The sequence below is a fragment of the Brachionichthys hirsutus genome, chromosome 1 (assembly GCF_040956055.1).
Source record: "Brachionichthys hirsutus isolate HB-005 chromosome 1, CSIRO-AGI_Bhir_v1, whole genome shotgun sequence".
Classification (NCBI taxonomy): Eukaryota; Metazoa; Chordata; class Actinopteri; order Lophiiformes; family Brachionichthyidae; genus Brachionichthys; species Brachionichthys hirsutus.
In genome coordinates this window covers 5,869,382-5,897,146 of record NC_090897.1, presented here as the reverse complement: position 1 = coordinate 5,897,146, position 27,765 = coordinate 5,869,382, and the positions used below count along the sequence as shown (strand labels likewise).

Sequence of the window (27,765 nt, the reverse complement as noted above, 5' to 3'; positions counted from 1 at the left end):
CGGCAGTTCAAGCAGGAATCACTGCCAACGAGCGACTAACACACAAACGCACTTGCAGCGAAAGGTAACGATGACAGGTATTAAACGCCGCCTCACCTCAATCAGCTGTTGAACTGCAGACACTTAGCTACACTTAGCTACACTTAGCTACTGTCTCAAGGTAGCACGCAAGGTAGCGGCGCGTCTAGATTCTCACGATCTAAACACAAAATTCCAATTTGTGTTATAAATACTTATCGCCAGCTGGCACTTCTAACACAACGACGGTGCAACACAGTTCACAGACAGTATCCTGCACGTTTCCGCATACACTTCCTCTTTCCTTCTTCTTCGGCTTCTTTTTCTTCTTCGGGTTGTTTTGGCGGCAGCTCGCGTCCACGACGCAGATACTGACACCCTCCGGTTTTATGCCTCCCACTTACCGGTATTACATCCGCACGAACAGCTTCTCTTTCAACCTTTTGTTCTTAAACGAGATCAGTTTAAAATGAACCTGCCTAACCGGATGTGATTTTGTTTATTTATATTAACAACTTGTTAATATTAAACATGGAATTTGGTGGGAACATTTTAAATAATTAACACGATAATTTGACACCCCTAATAGAAATAGTTAATAAATCTTCATTTGACTTAATTATAAACTCATTTTAAAGTGCTACTTAACCACGTTAGAAAAAAAAAAACTTGATTTATATTTAATGTTTGTCAAACCTGCTGTACATTCGCAAAACATGCCATCATGATGCGTTTATCCATTAAATATCAAGCAAGGTTTTTTTTTTTCCCAGTCAGTCGCTGGCCTCAGTCCATCATCCTGCTGGGTTTCTGTATATTTATAGCGATGTCTTTATGCCAACAGTAGAGGGCAATGTGTATCCACTCAAACAGGTCGTTTCAAAAGAAAAGCAAGTCAGTGACTTCATGCTGTCTTATTATCTCCTCCATTACAAGAAAAACTGAGAAGGTAATGCACAAAGATTACTTCTCTTATATTGATTTTTGCACCCTTCAAGAGTCTTGGACCATAATCCCTTGTGAAATCAAGGGATTAATTGTGATAAAACCTTTTCATGTGTTTTAAAATTGTTTTTTAATTTACATGTAAGCAAGGATTTGTGATCCTTTTCAACATACAAGATTTAGTCAAAAGTGACACATTTTTCTGAGTATAGTTTTTAGTCTGAAATCTTGAGAGTTAATGACATCATGATGCGTTTATCCAACTGATCCCAGATGACTAATCCTCCTCTTGTTGAGGAGAATGATGTCATAGTTCTATAGTGATGTTGGCTGAGTAAATTCAGCAGCACGAACACCTCCCATAGAGTCAGCAAACGGGGCAGGTCTGACTGAAGGGTGGGCCACAATCTGGAGGTTGCACCGGTCCCTGAGGAGGAGGATTTCTGCTGTAATGAACATTTAAGAGAGAAGACAAAAGTAGAGTATTCCAGGGGTTCAAAAAATGTGTTTGAGAATGTTACAAATTTGAATCGAGACTGCACCTTCACACTGATCTTCTGTTTTCATGGCCCGCTCTGGTTCCCATCTCAGTTATTCTCAGTCTCCATCCAAGGCTTTTACCTTATCGGCAGACTGTTTCATTGAGGAAGACCATCCCTCCCTCCTTTACAGCTGGTCCGTATCTAATTTGATGAAGATGTATGAAAAATATTTTAAATGACATTCTGGAAATGCACCACAGGAAATAATGCAATATATTTTCACATACCACTACGTTTGTTGTGTTAAATTTGGTAAATTAAAATACTTTAAACGTATTCTGAAAAAAAATACAAAATAAAAGAAATAAAAATATACTACAAATAAATAAATAAATTATACATAAATGTTTCGATATGTCAAACAAGAAAAAGCCACATCCTCATTGGGGATGGAAAGCAGTTATATCCAGAATTTTAGAAATAGATCTTATGCGTCCTCCACCCCCGACTAAAAAAATAATAATCTGACAACTTCTCAGAGAAATATAACAATCCGGAATAAGAAGTCCTGTTTTCTCCCCTCACCTGAAACATCTGGATGTCTGCTTCGTGCGGTTGATGGGGGGGGGGGGGGGGGGGGGGCGGACGGTCCCGCCCTCCTGCAACGTGCGCCTCTCTCCTGTCTCCAGTCCGTCTCTGGCCTCGGCAGAATGCGGAGCTTCAGAAAGTCAACAGGGCAGTGCGGCAGGAACACTTGAAGTTGAAACAACGCAGAACCGGCTGGTTTATTCCGCATCATATCCGACACAACGAGTCGTCTCTTTGTCGGCTGTCCATGAGGCGGATTTTATTTGTGTATTTTTTATTTTTTTTTACCTGTCCAGCCTCCGCCGCAGAGCTGATGGGAGAGAAGCGTCTATAGGTGCGATGCGCTGCTGAGCAGAGCCTCTGCGTCAGGGAGCGGTCTGTTGCTTCCACGCACGACCTGCGTGAATGAACAGGGTGTCTGTTTGTTTGTTTGTTTGTTTGTTACAAGTAATCCAAGGTTTCTCCTCCAGAAGCAACAGCATGGATTTTCTATTTTGGTGACCGAATGGGGGATGCGACCGGTTACATGCGTTTGTAAGCGGCGAGGGGTGTTTATTCTTACTGAGAGGAGCAAACTGCAGGGGCGGTGCTGCTAATTGATATCGATCCGGCGGTGTCTTTTTGAATGTGAAGCAGCAGCAAAGACTCTTTCTCCTCTCCGCTCCTCCTCTCCTCTCCTCTCCTCTCCTCTCCTCTCCTCTCCTCTCCTCTCCTCTCCTCTCCTCTCCTCTCCTCTCCTCTCCTCTCCTCTCCTCTCCTCTCCTCCTCACCTCCTCTCACTTCCAACATGACATCGCTGTCGGGGACCAAGGAGAGGTCTGTGAGCAGCCGAAGCAGAAAACATGGGGTAGGTTATTCATTCCGGGGGGGGGGGGCACACACACCTCTGTCACCTGTGGGCTTTGGTAAACAGCATGCGCCGCTTATCATCCATCCTGGGTGGGAGCACATCCTGTTCATCTCAAACCTGTAGCCACATATTCTTGTTACCTATATCCACACTTTCATTATTTCTCATGGAACTGATGAAAGCGCACGTCTGGCTGCGTTGTTAATTGTTTTTATCGTTTTGTTAATTGTCTAGTGAAGATCACGTGTATCATGAACCAGTGACACACACCCATGACACTGACTTTACCTTCATCAGCCCAAGTAGTGTTAATTTATGACTTACATAATGCGCCCCCCCCCCTATCAACCTACTCATTGCTCATTGCCCCCCCCCCCCCCCCCAGATACTCCGTTCAGGCACCACATCAACTGCATTAACGCAGCCACATCTAGTGTTCTGTTTTCATGGTGGCTCATTTGATGTTCTCATGCGGCTGCCTAAAAAAGAGAAAAAACACCACACAGAATCTGACTTCATGTTTTTTAGATGGGTAATGTCTGCATCTAATATTTCGACTATCTTAACTTGGGGTCCAGCATCGTGATAGGCCCGAAAAGTCGTCCGTTGTTCTCCATTAGTGCACTTTTTTTTGTCTGATCCATTTTAATGCCTGGATATTAGTTCTGACTACTTCCCATGGCCTTTGTCTAAGATGAAATGAAATACAGTGACTCCTGAATATTCTGCCCAAAACAAGAAAAGCGATTGCATGAACAACAGCAGGGCTCTGGAATTGCAAATTGTGTGATGAATTCCCTTCTTAATTCAAACGAACTTGGAACTTCAACCTCCGGCTTCACAGGAGCCTGATCCTGATTGCTGATCTTACAGCTGTTCTTATGCCCAGACAGTCAGTCTGTCTGTCCGACAGACAAGGCAGACCGACGTTAGAATGAACATTTCATGATCTTTTTCCACAGATGCCTGACATTTCCCCCACTAAATCCGCCTCCTTCTTCCCGGATACGTGGTACAAAAAGGCCTACGAGGAAACCACTCGGTCCAACACACGTCCTGTCCCGGAGGGAGCAGGCTCCATGCCGAGCTCCACAGGCACCCCTTCCCCAGGCTCAGGAATCTCCTCGCCAGGGTCCTTCTCTGGATCACCAGGGACCATTTCACCGGGGATTGGAACCGAATCGCCTGGCTCACTGGGTGGTTCCCCAGGGTTTGGGACAGGATCACCGGCTTCGGGCAGTGGAAGCTCCCCTGGCAGTGAAAGAGGGACATGGTGTGAAAACTGCAACGCAAGGCTGACAGAGCTGAAGAGACAAGCCCTGAAACTGCTCATTCCTGGACCTTACTCCAGCAAGGTAAAGTCCAGACTATCTACCGGTCCTCTTGGCTTGTGGTGTTTCTGACTGTGTTTGTAACTCCCTCCTCCCTTCATTGACTGTGGCATTTGGACAGTGACACATGAACATGGTTGCTCATGAACGACGAGGCCTCTGTTCGTTCCCTCGCTTACAGCGCCGTCGTGAGTTATTGTTCTCATAAATCACAAGCATGCTGTAAAAAGCCCAACCGTTACTCGATCAACTGTGAAAAAGAGACTCAAGAGCCTTTGGGATGCAGAATAATTATCTTATCTGAAGCCGTTACAGTAACGGTTACTGATACGATGCAAAGACGAAAAGAATAGATGACGCAGACGACTATTTAACATTTTGTCTTGGTGCTTTATTCTATGTTGCCTTTTCTCGTTTGAAGGGAATTAACATGACAGATGATAAACTATTAAAATCCTTTGGGATTGTTTTGTTGCAATCTTTGACACATGATTAATTTTCTTCTGTGGATAATCCATATAATCAATCTGAACTCCAGTAACACTGTGATTCTAATCAGGCAGATTGAGTCCCAGAGTGTTGATAGTTGAGTTATGATTCAGTTGTATGTTATTTCTCATATTTAATCATCATTTTATTTTTATTTTATTTGTATAATATGATATATGCGCCATGGTGCGCTGGCGACGCATTCGGGGTGTATCCCGCCTCTCACCCATAGCAAGCTTGGGATAGGCTCCAGCAAATCTTGCGACCCAAAAAGTGGAAGAAAATTGCTGGCTGGTTTTGTCTGTCTTGCTCACAAAATGGCAAATAGAAAATACATTGAGAGCATGAAAATCTTTCCTTCTGGCACATCTTTTTTACTTTTGCATAATTATTAAACATGCCACAGTCGGGTTCAGTAATTTAAAAAAAGAATTGTTGTGCTGCAGTTGTCTGGATTTCAGTTTGCGTGTCAGCACATCAGATTTAGAGTTAATTGGTAACACTTTAGCATGCATTTTGCACCACAGGGGTAATAAAGTGCATCTAGCGAGAGACAGATGCAGGACCACAGTAGGAAGAAGAGACTTACTATGCAGCCAGTATGACAGAGAGAAGTAGAGGCAGTGGCTTCTTATTAGCTCAAGAACATAAGTGTTAGAAACTGTTGGCAACGGTGGGGCTAATGGGGACTGTCAGTGGGCAGGCCACGAATTAAAATGTTATTTAGTTCGGGCTAATTAATGCCTACCCAGTGTGGTTAACTTTATTACGGTGTAGAATAAGCACAGGCAATGAACATGCAGGATTATAATTGGTGTAGATGTGGTGTGTTTGTGGCAAATATTTCTGCATATGTCAATAATTATTTTTAACCACTTCAGATTCAACTTGAAAGTATGAATTAGAATGAGTGGGAAAATATGGGACTTTGTATGCAGCAGGATGTGACTGCCTCACACTTATCTAGTGAGTCAACTGACTCGGGTTCACAAGAAGAGAGGTAAAAATAATAATATAAACAGAACGGTTATTTAAATCTTTTCTGGTTCATGACGTAACTCGGAATTTCTTGGTTTTAAAACAAGCTTCGATAATTGTGATCTCCTTGTTTCTTCACCAAACTCATCTTGCAAGAGTGAACTGGCCTGTGCAGGTGTTTGCTGTCAGGGAAAAGCTGAACCCATAATGCTTCTCCTTCACCAAATGTGACAAATCAGCATTCAAGGTGTGTGTATGTGTGTCCTCCTGCTGTGCTGTTGCCCTTGTCATCGGACCATAAGACTTATGCGACCCTTCACAACTAGAATAAAAACACAGAATTATATCAAGTGTAGTAGACTTTTTTTGTAGGGCTTCATAGATTCGTTTCATCAATCACACTGGAGTTGTCTGCTCCCCGGTGGCTTTGAGGCGCCACGATTTACAGGTGAAGAGACTGAAGGGAGATAAAGGTGATCTGAGAGAGTTACTGATGACAGGCATAAAAGAAAACGGATAAATATAGTATCTTTTTTTTAATGCCTTGACTTAAATCCTCAAATTAAAAAGCCGTCTATTTAAGGTAATAGTGGTTGTATAGCTTTATTGCTGCTATTAGTCAGCTGGAGAGGAGTGGAAGTAGGGAGAGAGGGAGAGACAGACGGACAGTCATATTGCATGGGGCAGTATAGGCATAAGAGTGTTCTGTTTGAGAGATGAGATTGAACAGAGGAGGTTTTCAGCTTCAGACACACACACACACACACGTAAATGCACACACGCTTGCGACCACAGGACTGTGAAGCACATCTGGCTCCACAGCTGTGCTCACTTAAGGCCTCTGTCCCTTCTCTGCTGCTGTGGACACGGCTGTGACTATCTGTTCATGCATGTCCATCTTTTATATCAACGCCCAAGTCATAAATGGATTCAGGATGAATTTGTTCTGGTTGGTCCAATTCAGCTGTGTGTGTGTGTGTGTGTGCTTTAGTTGCCAACAATGTGTCTGCTTCCTGTCAGCTGGAAGATTAAACCATGTATGTTTATGAAATGAAACATATACATTTCCATTTCAGACATAAAATGAAACCAAAAAAGGAGATGTTTGTGAATATATTCCCTCCTTGTGGACATGTTTATATATTAATGTATAATGTCATATATATATATATATGCAGTGAAACCTCGTTTCTCGAAGATTTTCCTTTCTACATTTTACAACATATTGATCACAAATCACAAGAGTTGTTTTTACAAGCTTAAAAATGTATATACAGTATATTCACGCAGCACTATCATTTTCATTCTAATGCACGTTTAGATCCTCCGTACAAAACACCAACATTCCTTTAATCATTTTAATAAGCCACATAATAAAACGGTGGAATTACTAGTCATATCCAAGACAATCAAGCAAACTCGAGACTGAGCATTATAGTCTGTCATCTGTAGATGACTTCCCAACACACATAAACAAATGGGGTCATCCCACTTATGGATGTAATCACATTAAATATTACCAGTCACCAAGCATGTTCACCAGAGCCAGCAATTTATCTGTAATTAGTCTTGATGCCAAACCAAATGGTGGATTATTATCGCTGCGTAGTCTTCCCTCAAAGGGGATTATTTCTGCACAGGTACCCTGCGATCCTGTAATAACCAAACCCCTTACCACTACAGAATCAGGCCTCCCTTGGTACCTGGTGCAGCCACAGCGGCGACATGTGACAGATGTGAGCCGCATACATATCTCCATCTGCATTAATGGGCTCCTCATAGCTGTGTGCATGTTAGTGAGAGCCAGGGAGTTGGCTCATGTGAGTAATAGCTCGTATTGTGAGGTGTGTGTGTGTGTGTGTGTGTGTGTGTGTTTTAAGCAAAAGATAAGAGGAAATATATATATATGTAGCTAGTCAGAGTGTGCAAACGTGTGTGTGTCTGCGGGTGAGAGAAAGAGATGTGATGTGTGTGATTAGAACAAGAGAGCGATCGCGCCCTCCTGATACCTCTCTGGTGTGAACGACATTACCCTATAAAGAAGTGGCTTCATCAACAACAGCAAGACTGTGTGGAAGGATGGCTGAGTGTCTGTGAGGAGAGGGAGGGATGCTGATGCAGGTAGAATCTAAAAGCTTCTCACTGAGTTTATTTCCCTTTGAACCATCCCCCAATGAGAGCACGTATACGCACCACCTCAGGATCCTGCTTTTACCGCACCCTCTGTGTTTCAGTTTCATCGTTTAAAACTGAAAAAATAATACATAAGAGAGAGAATATAGTGTATATTTTGAATATGTGTTAAAAATGCAATTATTGTTTCATACATTGGGTGACTATGTAACATTAAGAAATATAGAAATCTCCCCTGGTATTAAAAACACATTTGTATAAATTTGTATCACCAGCATGCCGAATTATTTTCCTAAACATGCTCATCTCATTAGTGCAAATACTTGAGTCCTTTCCAAATGAATCCTGTCAGAGCAATAATGTACAATACCATGAATGGATGCAACAGCTTCCCATCTACTCCTGTCATCTCAGTCTACAGATCTCAATCAGTGGGCTCTCTGGTATGAAGTCTAAAGATCCTCCTGGGAGATCCACATGGCAATTTTCCCACACTTTACATTATCTCGTAGAAAAAACACAGTTACGAAGACATACTCTTATACCAATTGTTTCTGGAGATAGGATGGGGGGAGGGGGGGGGGGGGAGAGAGTAAGTAAGATTTAGATTTAGAAGAATGAAAGGAGGAGGAAGAGGAGCAGGATGTTAGAGGGGGAAATGAGTATTTAGAGAAAAGAAGGAAAACTGTTTTTCCTAATAGTGCTATCATTGTCGTTGCAGCCACTGACCCAGAGCGGGTACGTTTAATTAGACTAACTGCTCCAGATGGTAGGCTGCCATCGTCAACCAATGTGTGTGTGAAACCTGTCGGCAGAATATATTTTTTTCCGTTCCAAAAGATGGCAGATGATGAATTTGAATTTGCCAACGTGCATTCATTAGGAAATTTAGTGGAAACACAAATTATTCGACCCAGTTGTTGATTTTGTAAAGCACTGTGTTTGCTCAGCGGATGCCAGCAGCAGTTTGATGTTTGAGCTGCTACATCCGCTAAGTGGCTGATTGAAATCATTTAGATTATTATTATTTTTGATGAAGAAGAAGAACGATGTACTAAAGTTCATACAATCAAATATTTCATACATTTCATTAATGCAACAAACTGCTGTCAGATATTTGTGCTACGTAGTCCAGCATCACATTGTGCAGAATTTCCTACCTATGTCGTAAATAAGAAAAAGCACAAGGAACCAATGTCTTGTCTTACATCTTATTGTAGAAATGTCTCCTGTATGTGATGATAATTACTTTATTAATAATAACCCTAACGCCCCAAGATCAGACATTATTTTTCTTCCCTGTGTGTTTTCCTCAGATGCTTTAAAACTTTTTGATTACATAATCCAGAGCAGAGATGAGGTACGAAAATGTCCCAGCGTTCCAGTCCTCGCGGGTGGCAGATCCGGCACTCCATGACACTGTGAGGTCTTTCATCGCTGAATAGTGTATTTAAAGAGCTGCCAAAAACACTTTTATCGTTAACTTGCTGCTGTCATAAGCTATCACACAGAAACACACACACCCACTCACACGAACAAACCTCATGCACACACGCAGGCGTGCGCCTCTATGAACTATCAAACCGTTAGATACAGCACATCTATCTTCAGCTTCTCACACCAAGAAAATGTCATGAGGTGTGAGCGACTGCGATGATGTGAATGTGTGTTGCTGTGTGTGAAGAATTGTCAGTGCGTGTGTTTGTACTTGACTTAATCCCAATTAAATCTAACACAGATTTTTATGTGTATGTTGGTGGGTTGATTTAAATGATGGCTACAATCGTAAAATAAATACAAATAAAGCACCTCTATGATAGCAGCTCTATCTGTGTGCATTTAATGATGCTTAAGGTGATTATCTTTCTGTTCATGTCAAAATATGAATGTTTTGACTTGTTAAAGTTAAATGGCAAAAAAGGATCAACAGATTTATTCATTTTGATTTTGATGACAGACTTGAAGTTTTTTCCGCCTCCAACAATTCTCTGCTGATGCTAACTTCTCTTCTTCACTGCACTGCACTTCTTTTCCGAAATTGTTTTATTTCTTATGATTTACTCAAGTGAAGTGGGCACCGTCCGTAAGCATTGCTTAAATTGAAATAGCATTTTATTTTTTTTACGGCAAGACAACAAAATAATCAAATTATAGTGAGATTAATGTTAACTTTCATTTCACTAGTCAGCTAACACAGTCAGTTAATGTCGATGACACCGCCACTGCACAGTGTAAAACCTCTTTTATTTAATCTTGGAATGACATTCTCGTGCATCTCCCCGCATTCCTCTACGTTTCTACCTCTGGGAATAAATGGGAAGCGATTTTGTGAGTGTGTGTGAGACAGAAAGAGAGAGAGAGGGAGAGAGAGCATTAAATTGCTTGTTTGTTCCCAGTCCGTGCTTCAATCAGACACAGAGAATAGCCTCGAGTCGTTAAACTTTCCAATTACCTTGAGCAGATTGAGCCTGCGGGACTCGATTTTGAGGCTATGAAATGGTTGCTGTTGTTTACTGTTATCTGTTATTGACTGAACGCCAGGCTACATACAGTGTCACAGAGAGTTACACGAAACAGGCTTGTCCCTCTTTATTCCTTATCTCCAAATATCTCTGTTGGCTCCTTTTGTAAGATATATTAAATTTCACTGAAGCATCTGTTGGATATCTGACAAATCTAAAGCAATCTTGCTGATCATTTTTTCTGGAGCAATAGCGATCTAGCAGGCGGCGATGCAGATTTGTGACCAGACTGTCGTCACGTTGACTCCATGTGAACCCTGGGTAAATAAGCTTCGCCTCGCTTAATAACAACGCATCTCTTGAGCGGGAGTCTCCAACCTTAGCTGCTCCCTCTAAGTGGAGCCTCAGACGCTCTACAGTGGGGCACTGTGGATGCTTTCCTGAGTGTGAATGGGTGCTACTGTGTGATTACGAAGCCTGGAAAAGAGCAATCAAGCCCGTAACGTTCATGGTTATGAGAGTGTAGTTTTCCACGATATTTCACACACACCCCAAGGAGGTTTAAGGTGTATTCTTTAGCATTTATTATAATCCCTGGTCTGTCAGATACTGGAATTAAATTTTATTTGTGCAAATAATAAATGTTATATTTCTGTGCGCGTGTTGTTTTCTTGTGTATACTCTCACATATTAGGAGTTGTCAGGCAGATCTTTACCTTTGGCTTCCGCTGTGTAAGCCTCACTAACCTTGAGATGGAAGGATCCTGGAGGGAGGAACCAATGGATGGGGGAAAAAAGAGAGGGGAGGACAGAGAAAGTGTGTTCAGGTGTGGGATATGGCATAATGGATTGCCCAGCCTAGAGGCAATTTATCACTGTCATGGAGAGAGAGAAAAGGGTAGAGAATTAGGGACGAATGGAAAAGAGAGTGGGAGGCAGTCTGAGGAATGGTGGTGGATATAGAAGAAAATGGATAGGATGGAGGGCATGGGAAAATAGCTAAAAAGCAGATGGAGGACATAAAAGAGTGAGAAACATATTTCATCCATCATTTTTTTTTTTTAAATGGATGGATGGATGGATGGCGGCAGCCGCTTTTCCGCTTTGAGTTGCTGGAGTCTATCACAGCTTGCTATGGGTGAGAGGCGGGATACACCTTGGGCACGTCGCCAGCCATTCACGCACACACACACACCTACACACACACACACACACACACACACACTCGTACCTACGGACAATTTGAAGTGATCAGTTCAACTAAATTGCATGTTTTTGGGGGTGGGACAAAACAAGAAAACCCATCCAGACACAGGGAGAACATTTAAACATACACAAGATATTATTCAAATCCAGTACTTTCTTATTGTGAGGCGACAGCGCTACCCACTACGCCACCGTGCCCTATGAGACTCATTTGTATAAACAGGCCTCAATTGGATTTAGCCTAATTTGTGTGCTTTGGTAGCAAATGCTTCATTTACAGGTGACTCTGTTGCAAATATCACCCCAGTTTAAAAAGAGCCAGGAAGCAATGTCCAACTACAAAAACAGGCATGAATTTATATCATTTACAGGCAGCTAATAAAAATGGCCTCTCTCCCAGTCATGAGCTTGTTTACGTTGCAGCAGGGGGCTCGTCTGTAGAGTTTACGTCGTATAACCTGGGATAAGATTCGTGCCTTGTGTTGTTAATGGGAAGGCAGCCTTGCTCACACATAATAAACACACAGCTCAGCAGACACACACACTTAAATATGCATGATGAAAAATGCACTCACAAATAATTTTTATGTTTGCATGAGAGCATGACAAGACCGGCAGCAAGCGGGAATGTGTTTAGTTGATCTAATCTATTTGTAGCATCTGTTTCTAGTTCTTTTTTTGTACCTTCTTTGATCAGGTTTTAACATCCCACTTCGCTCCGATGAAGCAATGCTATTTTTGTACATTTGCATTTGTGTGTCCAGTGAGGAAAACAAAAATGTGGAGCAGAATGGCTAATGAGCATTTATCCCAAAATCATTCATGACAGCATCAAAATAGGCAATTAATTATGGGCGTTGAGCCCAAACAGCGGCGGATCTGGCAGGCTGCGGCCCAAAGGACGTCACCAAATCGGCCTCAGAAACTGCTTCAAAGAGTCTCTGAAGGCCGCTTTTAAAGACCCTTTCCTTGCTCCGTGACAGTGGCTTGTCTCCAGAAATTTAGTAGAAGTTAGTAATGTCTTTGGGTGAACTGTGCTTCCCTGCACTCACAGCAGCAAAGAGTAAAGACTTTGGAAAGTGACAGTGAATTTGCATGTTTTTGATGGTGGGAGGACCCAGAGAGAACCATGCATACACACGCATGAGGGGAACATGCAAACTCCTCACAGAAAGTCTTGCTCCTTCCATTTGGTCAGACCTTTATAAGTTAGGCATGATAATGTTCTAATGCTATCTAGCCTAAGTCTATTGTTAGAGAGATTATTTGATGCATTGTTTTTCTTGGAATTGATTGATATCCTCATCAGTGGTTTAAGTAGGGTGTTCTACTAGTGAATTCTATATATTGTACTATTTTATATTCAGCAACTGTGGCTTGCATATCCATGAAAAATAAAGATGTTAAATAACAATTACTGAATTGCAAAATGTGCTTGTTGAAATAATATATGGCCTCTTTGAGGTATGTGAGGTGCTAATGGCAGCTTAATATCCTCTGTGGTGCTGAGGGTGTGACTGAAACAGTGGCATTGAATTAGTTGTGAAAAGAGGCTGCAGCCTTTAATGCTCTAGCACCATAAATCAAGAGCCTTCATCACTAATGAGCAGGAATCTTGCTTCACGTTTGTCACGGATTCTGTGCAAAGGCGCAAAAACATTTTGGGCAGATTACGATTTTTTTTTGTCATTGGTAGAGTTTTTTTTTTCCCATGTATGTTCCTGTCTCACTCATACTGCATTTGAATGTATTTAGGTATGTTACAGTAAATGTATGGCATTAGTTAACTTCTCCTGAGAGTAAGGGCTGATTATTGGGGAGACATTGGGAGGGACGGGCTGTGTGTTCTCGAGGGAAGGAGAGAAAGGCCTGCACTTGACCTCTCTGTGAGTATTTGTAACATTTGTCCTGAATGTGTGCTCATCCACCTGTGTGTGTGTGTGTGTTATTTATAACCGCTGTATTGCTGACCTTGGCCCAGCACATACAGACGGCAGACTGATTACTCTCCACACACTATCATTCTCCGACATTAAACAAATGTATATGATGATGGGCCACTACTGACGCTGACAGATAGATGCACAATATACCTGCAGACACACAGACACACACACACAAAATTTATGGTGTTTTCTTTACATTGTCTTTCTGCTGGTTTTCATTTTTTATTATTCCTCCTTGATTCTGTTACACTCCTGCTGTGTGTGTCCTGTCAGAGCAGGTGCAAGAGACTGTCTGCACATCTTCTGCATGAATACACTGATCCTACACCTGCTGAGAAGTGTGTGTGTGTGTGTGTGCATGTGTGAAGAAACCAGGAAACACAAGAAGTAAATAAATATGGCGTTTTCATCCTTGCTTAGGAGAGTGCAGGCATTCTTCTTCCCTTATAGAAGGAAATTAATCTCTCTCTTCCAGAAGATCTGCGGGGCTGAGAATGACTGATTTACTCACAGAAAACAGATGAACTCGGAGGCGAGGGGATGTGTGAAAGAGACAAGGGAGGAGGTATCAAGGTTCACTAAGAAACATTTTCATCTACACACAATCAATGTTATGTGAAAGTAAGGGAAACCGACTATTAAAACATTTTAAAGACGTAAATTCCTCAATCATCTGTTCCTGGTAACATTCCGAACATTTCCTGAATATTTCATCAATACCTGCTCGTAACTTTTTGAGTTATCCTGCTAAGAGGGAGACAGACAGATAAATGCCAGCAAAAACATCACTTCCCTAATGGAGGTAACAAATAATCACCCAGCCAATATATGTTTGTGTGTGAAACTACGTCTCTCTCTTTTCAATCAGGCAGCTTGGCTGCTGCCCAAAACTCAGCTAATTTGGAGTAGGCAGGCCCTGATCTCAAGGGCCATACTCCATGTCCACTTCATGCTCCTTCCGTCGCCTGTCTGCTGTGCCGACGTGTTTGAGTGCGTGGGAGACACAGAGTGGACCAAAGAGGCCAGGGGAGATTAAATGCTCCTTTTCATACACATTTTTGGCAAAGATCACTCTTTCCCTGTTCTGTCAGGAAACTGTTCATGATTCAAAACTAGCCTACTGCAATCAGTAGGCTAGTTTATTTTTATCCACCTCAAACTCAATTTATAATTACTAACTAGAGCCGTCAGTAAAATACAACTGCTCAATTTTTCATTCCTTTTCCACAACTCTTCATTGAATGCTGCTGAAAGAAAATGCACAGGAACGTTGCATTCACATCTCTGAGAACGTCTGTGACGAAATCTCATCTTTATTAAGGTGGTTGCATTTGGTTGTTATTGAGAAAGGCTTCTACCTTTTTGTATTTCCATGGCAACAGTGTATACCTATTCTCAGGGAAAGATTATGTTAATGACTATATTTTTAAAATTATTCATTTATTCATTCATATTCTGGACCGCATAGTCGGTTACCGGGTCGTGGGTCGTGCTGGAGCCTATCCCAGCTTACTATGGGTGAGAGGTAGGTACACCCCAGAAGGGTCACAAGTGCATCGTGGGGCCACGTGGAGACAGACAACCATTCACGCACACACACACCTATGGACAATTTGGAGTAACCAATTCACCTAAGCTGTATGTTTGGGAGGAAACTAGAGAACCCCCCCCAGAAAACCCCTGCGGACACGGGAAGAACATACACACTCAACACAGATAGAATTTGAGCCTGGTACATGCAACTTAGGTGAATTAGTTTACACAAATTGTCGGTAGGAGTGAGTGTGTGTGTGAATGATTGTTTATCTTTTGTGTGGGCCCCGTGATGCACTGGCGACATGTCTGGGGTGTACCCCGCCTCTTGCTTGAAGCAGGCCCGTGACCCGCAAGCATCTGTAGACGAGATGATTGAGATCATCTCATGTTCAAGAAGATGAATGGATGTAATTTTAATTATCATGATTTTGTATTCATGCAGATACACTCATTTTGAATTTGCGGCGGCCCTGGAGATTTGCCGTATCCTGATTGCTCGTCCTATCACGGCTGCTCTTATTACTGTTCCCTCCCTCACACAGATGCTACAAACTCAGTAGTAGGTAGCAGGAAATGTGTCGTAACCCTATAAGCAGGATTATTGAACCTACAGGGGAAAATTTAATAAATGCATTCATAAATAGTCAACTGTATTTAAAATGTGTCTGCAGCCTGGCTCTCTGCTCCAGTCTGCCGCGTCTCGCGCGTGTCAATCTGCAAACATGTTTGCTTTGTGTGTGTGAGAGAGGCCCAGAGAGAGACACACACACACAAGTAGCTTATATGTTGTAGCCTGGAGTGTGTGTGATGTCAGCCAGAACTGTGTGTGATTGTATGCCTGCCCAAATGTGTGTATAATATTTATATGTTCAAAAACCATGTTCAATTTGTTATAGACTTGTTTTTCCCGGGCAACACGGTAACCTTTATCTACAAATACACACTCACTAACACATTTCACCCAGATGCTGGCCAATATTTCAGCTCCATGCTTGTGTGTGTGTGTGTGTGCATGTGTGTATGCATATTTGTGTGTGTGTTTGTGTGTGTCTTGTGGGTTTGTGGTTTGTTAATGCAGCCTAGCAGTCAGCTCTCATGTGAAGAGTGTGCATTTTGCTATGAGATGAAATGTATCTTTGTATGGACACACATTTATCCACACACACACACACAGACACACACACTCGCGAGTAGGTTGTATATTGACTGAGGAAAGGAAACAGACTTGTTATTGATAAGGGCTCATTTTGAGTGGCAGACAGTACGCTACATTCATTCTCTTTTTCACACATCGAAAGATTTTTGGGTGCAAATTAGAGTTTTTTTTAATATAAAACTGGAATATAATGAGAAAAAATAATGACATATATACACAAAGGATGAGTTTTAATGCTATAAAATGTATTTTCTGTGTATTGATGAGACAATTGATGCGCTTCATTCCACCTATCAGCAGCTCATTATTTCGCTCTCTGGTTGTCCATCATCTTCGTCAATCTTCTGTGTTATTATTTTAATGTCAGATTAAATGTCTGAAATTATCTACATTTGCTGAGATAACATCTTAATTCATGATTATTGATTAGACACATGCACAAATGCTGCATCTCTATATCTTGTGTATTGATCAAGCTCCTCTACACAAGGGAAGCTTACAATCACTTTGATTAATAGTGTGAGTCTATTAAATAAAAGACCCAGCAGGTTGAGCAGCTGTTCTGACGGATTATTTTGTTGCTTTTGAGAAAATATGGTTTGTTGTGGTTGTGTTCGGAAAATGCAGGAGCAGCTGGTTTGTAGCAAAGAGTCCATATCGTGAGGAGACAAATATGTGCAAGAGATAAGAGAGGTGCCACATTCTGGAGTGCATTTTCAGAGAAAATGTTAAATTTCCATTATTGCCAAAAGTATTTGCTAACCAGCCTTCACACATGTATGAACTTGAGTGGCATTCCTCTGTTAAACAAGGTTTAATATGCTGCTGGTACATCCTTTGCAGCTATATCAGCCTACACTCTTCTAGGAAGACTTCCCACAATGTTTGGGAGTGTGCATTTTGACAATTCTTCCAGAAGGACATCTCTGAGGTCGGACACAAATGTTGCCTCACAGTCTCCACTCTAATTCATCCCAAAGGCGTTCTACCGAGTTGAGGTCAGGACTCTGTGTAGGCCATTCAAGTTCTTTAACACTAAACGCTGTCATGCGTGTCTTTATGGATCTTGCTTTGTGCACTGTGCTTTGGAACAGGGAGGGGCCATCTCCTGAGTGTTTTTGAAAAGTTGGGTTGTTGGGCATGAAATTGTCCAAAATATCTTGGTAGGCTGGAGCCTGAAGAGTTCCTTTCACTGGAACTGAAGCACCGAGCACAGCTTTTGAGAGACATTCTTGACACCATAATCCCCCTCCACCAAACTTTACACTTGGCCCAGTGTCTGCCAGACAAGTACCATTCTCCTGGCAACCTCAAAATCCAGACAGAGAAGCTTGATTTGTCACTCCAGAGAACTCAACTTTTGTTCTAGGGTCCACTGGTCGCGTGCTTATCACCACTGCATCACTGTGCATTGCGCTTGGTGATTAATTAATTAACTCACAATCCCATATTCTGTCATTTTTAACTCACTCTCAAAGCTGAGGACCTCGAGTAAAGCAAGACAGAAAACTGCAATTTTTTCATTTAATGGCCTTTTGACAGATAAAGTGCTTAAAAGATAATATTTGGGGGAAATGGGCCAAAGACGATTTAGACACAGATCTGGTGGATTTGGCTGCGTGTGCTTTGCTTGTGAAGTTCAACATTTAGACCAGGGAGTCATGCTGGAGATTTAGAGTGACCTTTGTCTGTGAGTGGCACCAATTAGTCTGGAAAATAGTTATGCAGACTCACACACACACAAACACGCACAAACACGCACACGCACGCACACATAGCCTACCTGTGCACCCATGAATTGACATTTCTGCATGCAAAAGAGCGCAGTATGACTGCTGGTGCATGTGCGTGCACACACCTACACACACACACACACACACACACACACACACACACACACACACACACACACAAGCATACAGATACACTAGACAAAAAATACAGAGGACCAAGATGAGTTTAGAAATGAGAAATAGAACAATAGATTATTTTTAGTTTACCATGGGTCGTTTTTACTCAGAATAAATAATATTTTTTGGTTGACTTGCTGTCTATGATTTTGATTGCTGATTTCCCAGTTCAGTGGTCTTTGAAAACCTACTAACCAGGCATACTGTGCCCACCAGAAAAGTGAACCTGTTAACATGTGAAAGTACAAAAGTTGTAAATTTTGGAAGTGCATGGAAGCTGTTTGATGTTATGCACAACGGAAGGCGTTGTTTAACAACCTCAGAACACCAAGCCCTAACAGAGACTTGATTGTTTGTGAAAAAAAGCAATGGACTAGTCTCATGTTTTACTCTTAAAATGCAAAACGGAGCAAACAAAGGACCGATTTTATGTTATGAATTGCCTAGAAATGACGGCTGTGCTTGTGGGTTGTACATCATTTTGTTTGCACATTACTAATTCCAATTTTACGTTTTTGACAGTTCTCAATTGCAGTTAAAACCGGCAAGATTATTTCTCATAAGTAAAATGTATTTAAAAAAACAACCTTTGTGCATTCTGTTAAATAATTTATTTTTCATTATGAAGACTATGTGTCCTGGCTATATGGCACCGTTATTTGATTTCCTATAAATATTCATAATCACAGTTTATTCAATCTCTGAAGTATTTCTTCCGTTGCATTCTTCATGCTATTCTTTCTTTCTTCAGTTTTCTCACATTCATTCCTCCAGATGTGAGTCTAAATCCCCATTTTCTGTTTCTCTCCCTCTAGGATCCATCCTTCTCTCTCCTTCTTCACGATAAGCTTCAGGTGCCAAACAGTTCTCGGCGGGCATGGAACGAACGCGACAGTCGGTGTGACGTCTGCACCACTCACCTCACGCGGCTCAAACAGGAAGCTGTGCGCATGGTCCTCACTCTTGACCAGTGGGATTTGTCACCAACCTCATCATCTACAGCCCTGATTGGTCGACATGGATCACAAGGACTTTCTGGTTCTATGTCAGCTTCTGGAGCTGGATCACGAGAATGGGCTCCCTCTTTTCTTCCTTCGTCCTCCTCCTCAGCTGCTTCAGCTGCTTCACATCCTTCTCATTCATCCTCCCAATTGCCCTCCCCAAGCCCAGGCCAGACTCCAACACCCAGCCCAAGCCACGGATCATCTAACCTTGGCCATGGGACTCCTTTGTCGGGGCAAACATCCAGCGCTGCTACCACTAACTCACAACCACAAGGTCCAAGCCACAGACTGGGGTCCAAGCCCAGCTCACTGGGTCTTGGAAGTGGGCTGGAGAGAAGAAATGGTTCCCCTGTTTGTGGAAAAATTGGTTCCCATCAACAACCGGTGACTGGAATAAGCAGCCCTGGCCATAGTATTGGTAACACTAGTAGTAATGGGAGTGGAGCAGTACTGAGCACAGCAGCTCTGCAGGCCCACCAACATCTGATCCGAACTAATGGAGGAGTTACACTCTATCCCTATCAGGTAAGACCCCAAGTGTGTGTGTGTGTGAGTGTGGATTCTACATTGAGGCCGCTACAGATGATGTCCAACAGACATTGAATAAATGTGTTCTTGTTGGATACGATTGCACCAAATGGTAACAAGTTATTGAATGCACATGAATATATCTCATAATATGAGCTGTAGGTACATCTACTGATTGTAGTTTGTCATGGTTTAGTAGCAAACACATACACCGGTTCACAGGAGAACAGGGGATAAGAAAGGATGAGATTGGTACAAAATATTCAGTTTAGAAATGTTTTGATACGCATCACATATTGAGAAGAAAGGGACATGTCTTCTTCAAGTGGGTGACGGTAGGGCATAAAGGAGTTTCTTCACGCAACTGTAAAAAGTAACTCAAATTGTAAAATGTAAACAGTAGAAGAGTTTTAGGAGGAGACAGGAAGAGAGGGAGCAGAAGTAGATAAGAGAGGAGGATGTTCGGAAGGAGAAAATGCCCCAGGTGACTGGAGGTGGTCTCGAGGTATGTGGAGAGAGGCAGGAGAGCTTAGACTGCAGGGGAGATCCAGAGGGGTGTGTGTACGTGTTCTACAGATAATAATTCATACAGTGATAATTAGGACTCTGGGGACTCTATGTCACACACCCCCAGTACCCCCTCATTCTTTCATCCACATTCTCTATCTCCCTCTCTTCCTCTGCGTGTTGTTAATGCTACTTTCTCTCCTTCATTCTTCTTATTTCTCCCGTCTTACTGGCACTTTGTCTGTTTCACATTCACTTCATTCTATCTCGCTATTCCCCGTTTCCGTTTATGTAGCCCATGATGATGAACCGCAAATGGAAATTTCTCGGTTTGTGCAATATCTGGAATTTATTGAAATAAATTTGAAATAAGAGCTGTCCTGGTCTGTTTGTAGAAATGAAAGCATTCAGACAGACTTAGAGGGGAGTTTTCCATTTATACATTGGCTCAGCCGGTGTGTTTCAATATTATTTAATTAAAATATAACGGCTTGGTGAGGAAGAGGACGTCAAATCCATGAAAACACCCGAAGACAGGCAAAAATCTATAAATATATGTCCAATCCAAAAAGAAGGTGGGTGAGCTGTCACTGCACTTGTCCCCCCTGTCCCCCTCCCCCCTTTTTTTTTAATTTTTATCTCTAATGCAGCGCAATAAATACTCACTTTCCAACTTTTGTGTGTCTCCCCCCAATTTGTTCCGACCCTTTCATTCTTAAAGGTCAGGCACTCCCTCCACTGCAGTATAAGCCTTCGGATTGTTTTACAGATTGCACCCATTCCCCTGATAAAAGCAGACCACACACACACACACGAACACATGACACACTTATGTTGGTCGCCTGCAGCCTGCATTTGGAAAGGATGGGAAAATCAAATGAAGGTAAAAGAGACAAATGAGGAAGGTTGATGAAAGTGGCTTATGTGTTGAACTGAATTAGAATGTAATTTTTCTGGCAGTAGAAAAAGCAGGGATATGGATAGTAGAGACATTGAATGGATAAGAGTGATATCGAAGGTGCATGTGGGTAAATCTAGTAACCCATTCATCAAAGTCTCAGGTGTAGTTATTCAGTGAAGACATGATCAAATGCTGTGTCTATTTTTATATACTGGCTGACGGCTGCATCATATCCTCTGGGCTATCTTTGTTCTACTATTACCTGCTTATTTCCTTTCTCAAGATAACCTAAAATCCCCATGGGGGTCACTCAAATTTAAATCCAATTTATGGTGAAATGTTGAGATGCCACGACCACAAAAGCACCCAACACCACCCAGCACACAACAAAAATGTAACTTATTTCAACGACTGCATTGTCCAGCATTACTTTTGTTTGCATGCACACATCCAGATGAACATGCAGTATTGTATTTCTATAATATAATTGTTTTTGTGTGCAGTTCAGAAGCTATTTAAAAAAAACAAATATGCACGGTTTCAATGCAGCAAAGCTAGAATCTCACAGTAGAAATGAACGAGTATATTGTTGGTGACTGTCGGAGGTGCAGCAAAGTTAAACATTATATTTATAATCTTTCAAGCTCCTGTTATTCTGAAATGTTGCCCCCCATATATTAAACAACCTTTGCGCCAGTTTTCAGCTGGCATAGTAACCCTCTTTGGGGACCTTTCTTCCATACAGCACATAATTTCCTTTCCCTCCATAAGGATAAATAAATTACCAGTACAAAACCTCAGGTAGCTCACTGTGCCTTTATTCCATGTGCTGTGCTCATGAATCCTTTAATAATGCAGGGGTACCAAGCCAAGTCTGACCAATTGAAATGCTTGTAAATGCATAGGAGGAATGGTATATAAACCATAGAGGCATCTAATTTACAATAAGCCATTTATCAAGGCAGTGCCTCTAGCAGTAAATATACATGCAGTGGGGGTGATTTACACACACATACAGTATAGGTTATGTGAAGTGCAGACACACGCACACGCACACATCATGGTACCCACACGGATATTTTCACAATAGGAATACATGCTTCTTGCACATATAATCTCACACAAGCTATCGTTCTGTTAGTGGAGTGTGGGCCAATGATTGAGGTGCTCTGCTGACTGCGTGCTTGTAGCACATATAGGATTGTAATCAATAATCAATATCTATTTCATGAATGGGGCAGCTACACACACACACACATGCCAATTCATCTGCAGTACAATGCCATCACACAACGCATTGTCATGTAAATTTATCTGCATGGGTGTTTAGGTTTTTGTGTATATTTTATATATTCCGATTAGTCCAAATACTTCACACAAACATACTGAGAGAGGCAGACGCTCACATATACACACCCATGCATATAGTATATACATAAGGACACATTTGTGTAAGGGTTATTACTGCACAGGATCCAATAAAAGGTCCAGTTTGTTTTTAAATGATGCCTTTCATTCAGATCTCATGGTCTAATTAACTCTTTTGGACAAACAGAAATCTTAATGGTCTCTCGTCTGACCTTCTGGGAAAGGCTAATATGCTGTAATATGCTGGGTGGGCGTCGGGGGTGATTTAGAGGTAACTCACCCAAAACAACCAAAACAAGTGGAAACAACAAATTACAGACACATTTAGAATTTTTCTGTCTCTCATCAGATCGGCCAGATGGTTTCTGAGGCCTCCAGAGAAGGCTTGACTGAAGCCGCCCTAAACCGCTACAACACAAACTCGCCTTCTCACACGAGTTCAGCATCACGCACAAACTCTCCCACCCACACGCCGCCGGTATCCACGACGACATCGACCACCACCTCTGCTGCCGCCTCCTTCTTTGCCAGGTAAGATGTGCCCAGGCACATTCTCCACATCCAGCATATCTGAAGTGTATCAGATTTCATGTTTGACCTGTTCTCCACCCACAGATTTTGATCAAGTTTTTGTATTTGTTGGGGAAGAGAAAAAGTATATCCAGATGGTTTTTTAATTTGTCATAATTTATATATATATATTATGGCAAGCCGTTCGGGAAGTTATTATATATATATATATATAAAAAGTGAAGTTTGAGAATATTGAAAGAAGGCTGATATATATATGTCCTTTAGTTTAGATTATCCTTCAAGACCAGAATCCTTACCTCCATTTGCCATGCTGATGTTTACGTTACCTGAAAAATAGGAAAAAACATTGTAAGATGAAGACGTGAAAAATAGAATGTTTTTATAATTATTGTGCAGAAGGACAATATAATGTCATATGACATAATGAAAAATACAACTTTCCTTGATGAGCTGTGTGTAATCATAGAGATGAGCTGCAGAACGACGCAGCACAAACATTATGGGTGAATTATTGATGAACAAACATGGCAGACTCAAAATTAATGAATAAATTATTCATGGATAACTCAAGGTGATGAGTGTGTGATATTGAAATATTTTGTAAAATCTTTATCAAACAAACTGTTTTATGCACTATTTTAAATGATATGGTAGGTCTTCTTTCATTTCACGCAGGCTCTGTGATGCTATTGTGAAAACTGCAAGTTAATGTGTGTGTTTATTTGACTTATGGATGACATCATTCAGTGCAGCAGACTGACCGTGTATCAAACACCAAGGACCAGCTGCCACATAAAATATATGGAAACACACACGAACATATTGGCGTTCATTCCTTCTTTAGCTTTTATTCCCTGAACCCCTTTACTGTTGATAAGCACACACACATACAAACACACCTACACACACACACACACACACACACACACACACACACACACACACACACATCCAGCTTTTTGAGGACACGCTAGGAGCATTATCCTTTTAAGTGAAAGAACATGGTTTGTTTAATGATGCAGGTGTCACTGTCAGCGTGTGTGTGTGTGTGTGTGTGTGTGTATACAGGAACATGTGATTTTTAATTGGCAAAACAACAATGTATGCATGTGTGTGGTAAATCCTGCTCCTTATTTCACACACACACACACACACACAGGTTATCCCTCTTGCTCACTGTCTGTGCACGACATAATCCCTGTGTCAACCACATCTCCTCTCACCTGATACCTTCCTCCACAGCATCTTCTTGATCCCTTCTCCTATTATCAGACCCTTCCCTCATTCTCCCCTCCTCTTTTTGTTTCACTGACTTCCCTGATGCTCTCGACTTTCTTACCATCCTTTCCTTCTGTTCGGTTTCCTTCCTTTTCTCCACACTGACCTTTTCCTTACCTCTGCTAATGTGCATGAGAGTAATGGCTTTCATTAGTGCCGATCTGTCTATGAATATCTCCCGCGTTCAGAGAGGTGCTCCGTCTTCCCCGTGCTGCAGCAGCTCTCCGGAGATGCAGGGCTGGATGATAGACATGCTGTATACGCCTAGGTGTGTGTCTGTGGACACTGTCCCACACTGGGGGAAGGGAAGCTTTCAGTGCAGGAATTTTTGCTGCATGCTCTCAGGATTGAGTCTGTGGGGATTTGGCTGTGAGTTACTGGAGCTTGCAGTGTAAATGAGTAAGTCCCAAGTGAATCGGTGAATAGAGAAAGCGTTGCTATTTAGGATGGTGAATGGACAAAGATGGATGCTGTCTCTTTCTCTACCACCACTTTTCCTCGTCATTCCTCTCTATAAAAAGAAGTACTCCATTGAATGATAATTGGCTACGAATTAGGCTTAACTCCTAATGGTTAATTAATGATTCAAATAGGTGGCTATTTGAAATAAAATTGCAATAACAGCTACCTGATCACATCAGCAGCTATTGTTTTTAGTGTCATTAAATGGTTGTCTTTTATTTTGACAGTGAAATAAGTCCCGTTATTTACTGGGAGAGAGTAAATGTAACTGATCGCTCATTTCAGTAATTCTTTATGTTTGTGAAATGACTGAATTTACATTTGAAGGTCATGCGAGATGCACTGTATTAGAATGTACGTGGTTGTGTATAGATGAATGTGTGAAACAGTCTACCGGTACTCTTCAGGGTGAATACTTGATTCCGTTATAATAAACCTCAATAACTGAAGGATCACCAAATATTTTTATCCAACTAGATGCATGAGCTGTTTGAACAAATTAAGTTACGAGGCTGGTCATTGGGTGACGCGATACGAATTGTGCATGATGGGTTCTAAATAAAAATGCTGATGAGGAATGGGGAGTGTGGGTTTGATTGATTCTTTGTTTCATTAGTCGTTGTGTTGTGGGGTATATTGTGTATATTGTATATATTGTGTGGTTACTTTTTGGTTGGTTTTTCCAACCGGTATATAATAAATCAATAGTATGATGTGGGCATCCTAATTCTATGCTGAAGTGACTAATATTGAGATGTCTGTGGTTTTTGTTTATTGTTACAGTCTAATATGGAAGATGTCTTAAGAGCCAGCACTGACTGTGTTAATTGAATTTATATGTACGAGTCTACAGATAGTGTCAGTAAAGCCAGTCTTCTGTCCCTGGCAGGCTGATAATCCCAACGAGAGACACACAAAGGAAGCATCACTGTCTCTGCCTATCTCCCTTCACTGACCGTCTGTTAAAGAGAATGTAATTAGCTTCTGAGCCGACGACACTGGCCAGAGACACCTGCCATTAATCAGTGGTTTGTGTCTGTGTGTGCTTCAAGCGACCTTCTGTATTTAGGTGTCTGTTAAAAGTGTGTGCAGTTACATTGAAGGGAAGAGGAAAACAAAGCGTCAGCAGGTTAGTGGATGGACTATTTGTGACCTGTGCTGCCTCATAAAACGAGAAAGACGCAGGACTTTGGGGAAAAGGAATGCATAGTGGAAGGAATCAATACATGGAGTTCTGAATGGATGGGTGGATATATGGAGGGTGAAAAGGAGGCAGGTAATGGATGAAAGGATGAGAATAATGACAGAAATGAAATGAAATGGAGGGATGGCGATGAAGATATCATTGTTGCTTGAGAGGGATGTAAAATTGAAAGAATAGAAGTCGGGGATGGAAACGAGTGGAGCAATGTATTACATTAATGGAGGGGGGGATGCTGGTAAAAGGGTGGGGGCTACAAATGAAGAGCTGATGGATGGGGACGTGGAGTAGATGGATGTGAAACAAGTGCCCTTCAATTTAGGGTAAGATTGGAATAGATCCACTCGGCCAAATCCCAAGCCACTTGTCACTTGTTGTAAGCACCGCCATTAGGTGGTGTGTGTTTGTGTTTGTGTGTCGAGCATGTTTGAACTTTGTCAGAGGTTTAACCAATCAGAGTGCAAGAGCATAATAAGAGGATAATAGTGCAAATGCATGCATGTGAACAGATCAATTTGATGGATTTCAAGAGTGTATAATAAAAACAGTCACGCATAAAAAAGCTAACAGGTTTTGCCCAGGGAGCAAGTAGGACTAAGCATTTTGTTTATCTTTTTATATATATATTAAATATACAGCATACACACACGCTCAAACACAGACCTACTCTCACAGATTCACACACAAATCTCCTGGGAGAGATACTGAAATGGTGAAGCGCTTCATCGTTCTATGGGTCACTGAATCCCCATCTTTCTTCTCAACTCCCTTACTCCTTCACCCTCCTTCTCTCTCTCTCTCTCTCTCTCTCTCCCAGTCTTGCTGACTCTCGTCCTTACCCTCATTTCTGTACCGCGCTGCAGTTAATTGAAAGCCAATGGTGTGCGAATATGGCTCTTTGACACAGAGTTAGAATGGCACAAGGTCTTCTGTCTGTCTAAAAGTCATAGAAATGAATGTGAAGCGAGATTAAAATGGAACCGCCCAGGAATCCCTGCCAAAGCACATTAAGAGGTATTTTATTCCATCATATTTTTAATGGTATTGTTATGGCCAAAATAGTGATTTTAACACACACAAATATTTTCTTTCCTCATGACCGGTTATCACTTCACCAGGCGGTGACCCTAGGCCACCAACAATACATTATCAAGCATACACATAAATCAAATAAAACATTATAGCCAAGAGCTGACCTGTTGTCCATACTTAATGCAATTTTTAATATATACAGGGTGTCCATGATTTTATCTTTTTTTTCAATTTTTCAATTTATTTATTTATTTGAGCAATAACTCGAATTTACAATCACACATGAAAACAAACACTTATGCTCAAGAAAGAAAAAGACTATTTACAGCTTAAAACAATTAATAAGAAAGCAAATGAACAGACAAATTACATGTGATACATTTGATGCACCGCTACATGGACGCCATTAGTTGCACAAAGCACATCAAGGCGGCACTCGAATCCTTGCCATGTTCGCTGTAGCATGGCCTCATCAGTGGTCGTAGTAGCATCGGCGATCTTTTGCTTGAGGTCAGATTTGTCCCATGTCTTTGTTTGACTTTGCTTGAGGACCAGTAAGATCGATGTTCCGCAGGTGTTCTTGGTCGTCCACTCCTCTCTTTATTCAACACTGTCCATTGTCCCCATAAATGTCTTTATTAAACACATTGACAGACGTGACAGTGGATCTCTTCCATACTTAGTTCTGTAGTTTCACTTTGTCTGCGTATCAATAAGTTATGAGACACATTGTGCCATCTCTTGAGGAGTAACCATTTCATAGGGGTTCATTTACCTCTAACTATTTCATCAACGGGCTACCTGAAATACACAAATGCAATGTGATCCTAAACATTGATAACCACTGAGTATTGATTAACATATCTCATCAATTGCCTTTGTAATCATTTTCTTAATTATGTATCTCGTGCTCTTAGGGA

General features: G+C 41.6%; 1 protein-coding gene across 1 annotated transcript in view; it reads left to right on the top strand.

Moving 5' to 3' along the window:
* Nucleotides 1–2,820: 2,820 nt before the first annotated feature.
* The window catches only part of kif26ba (kinesin family member 26Ba), a 56,465-nt gene continuing 31,520 nt past the window's right edge, over nucleotides 2,821–27,765 (top strand). Inside the window, exons 1-4 of the mRNA XM_068741143.1 lie at nucleotides 2,821–2,880; nucleotides 3,846–4,238; nucleotides 18,846–19,559; nucleotides 22,688–22,869. Of these exons, the coding sequence (XP_068597244.1) occupies nucleotides 2,821–2,880; nucleotides 3,846–4,238; nucleotides 18,846–19,559; nucleotides 22,688–22,869 (1,349 nt within the window). The remainder of the gene's footprint in view (nucleotides 2,881–3,845; nucleotides 4,239–18,845; nucleotides 19,560–22,687; nucleotides 22,870–27,765) is intronic.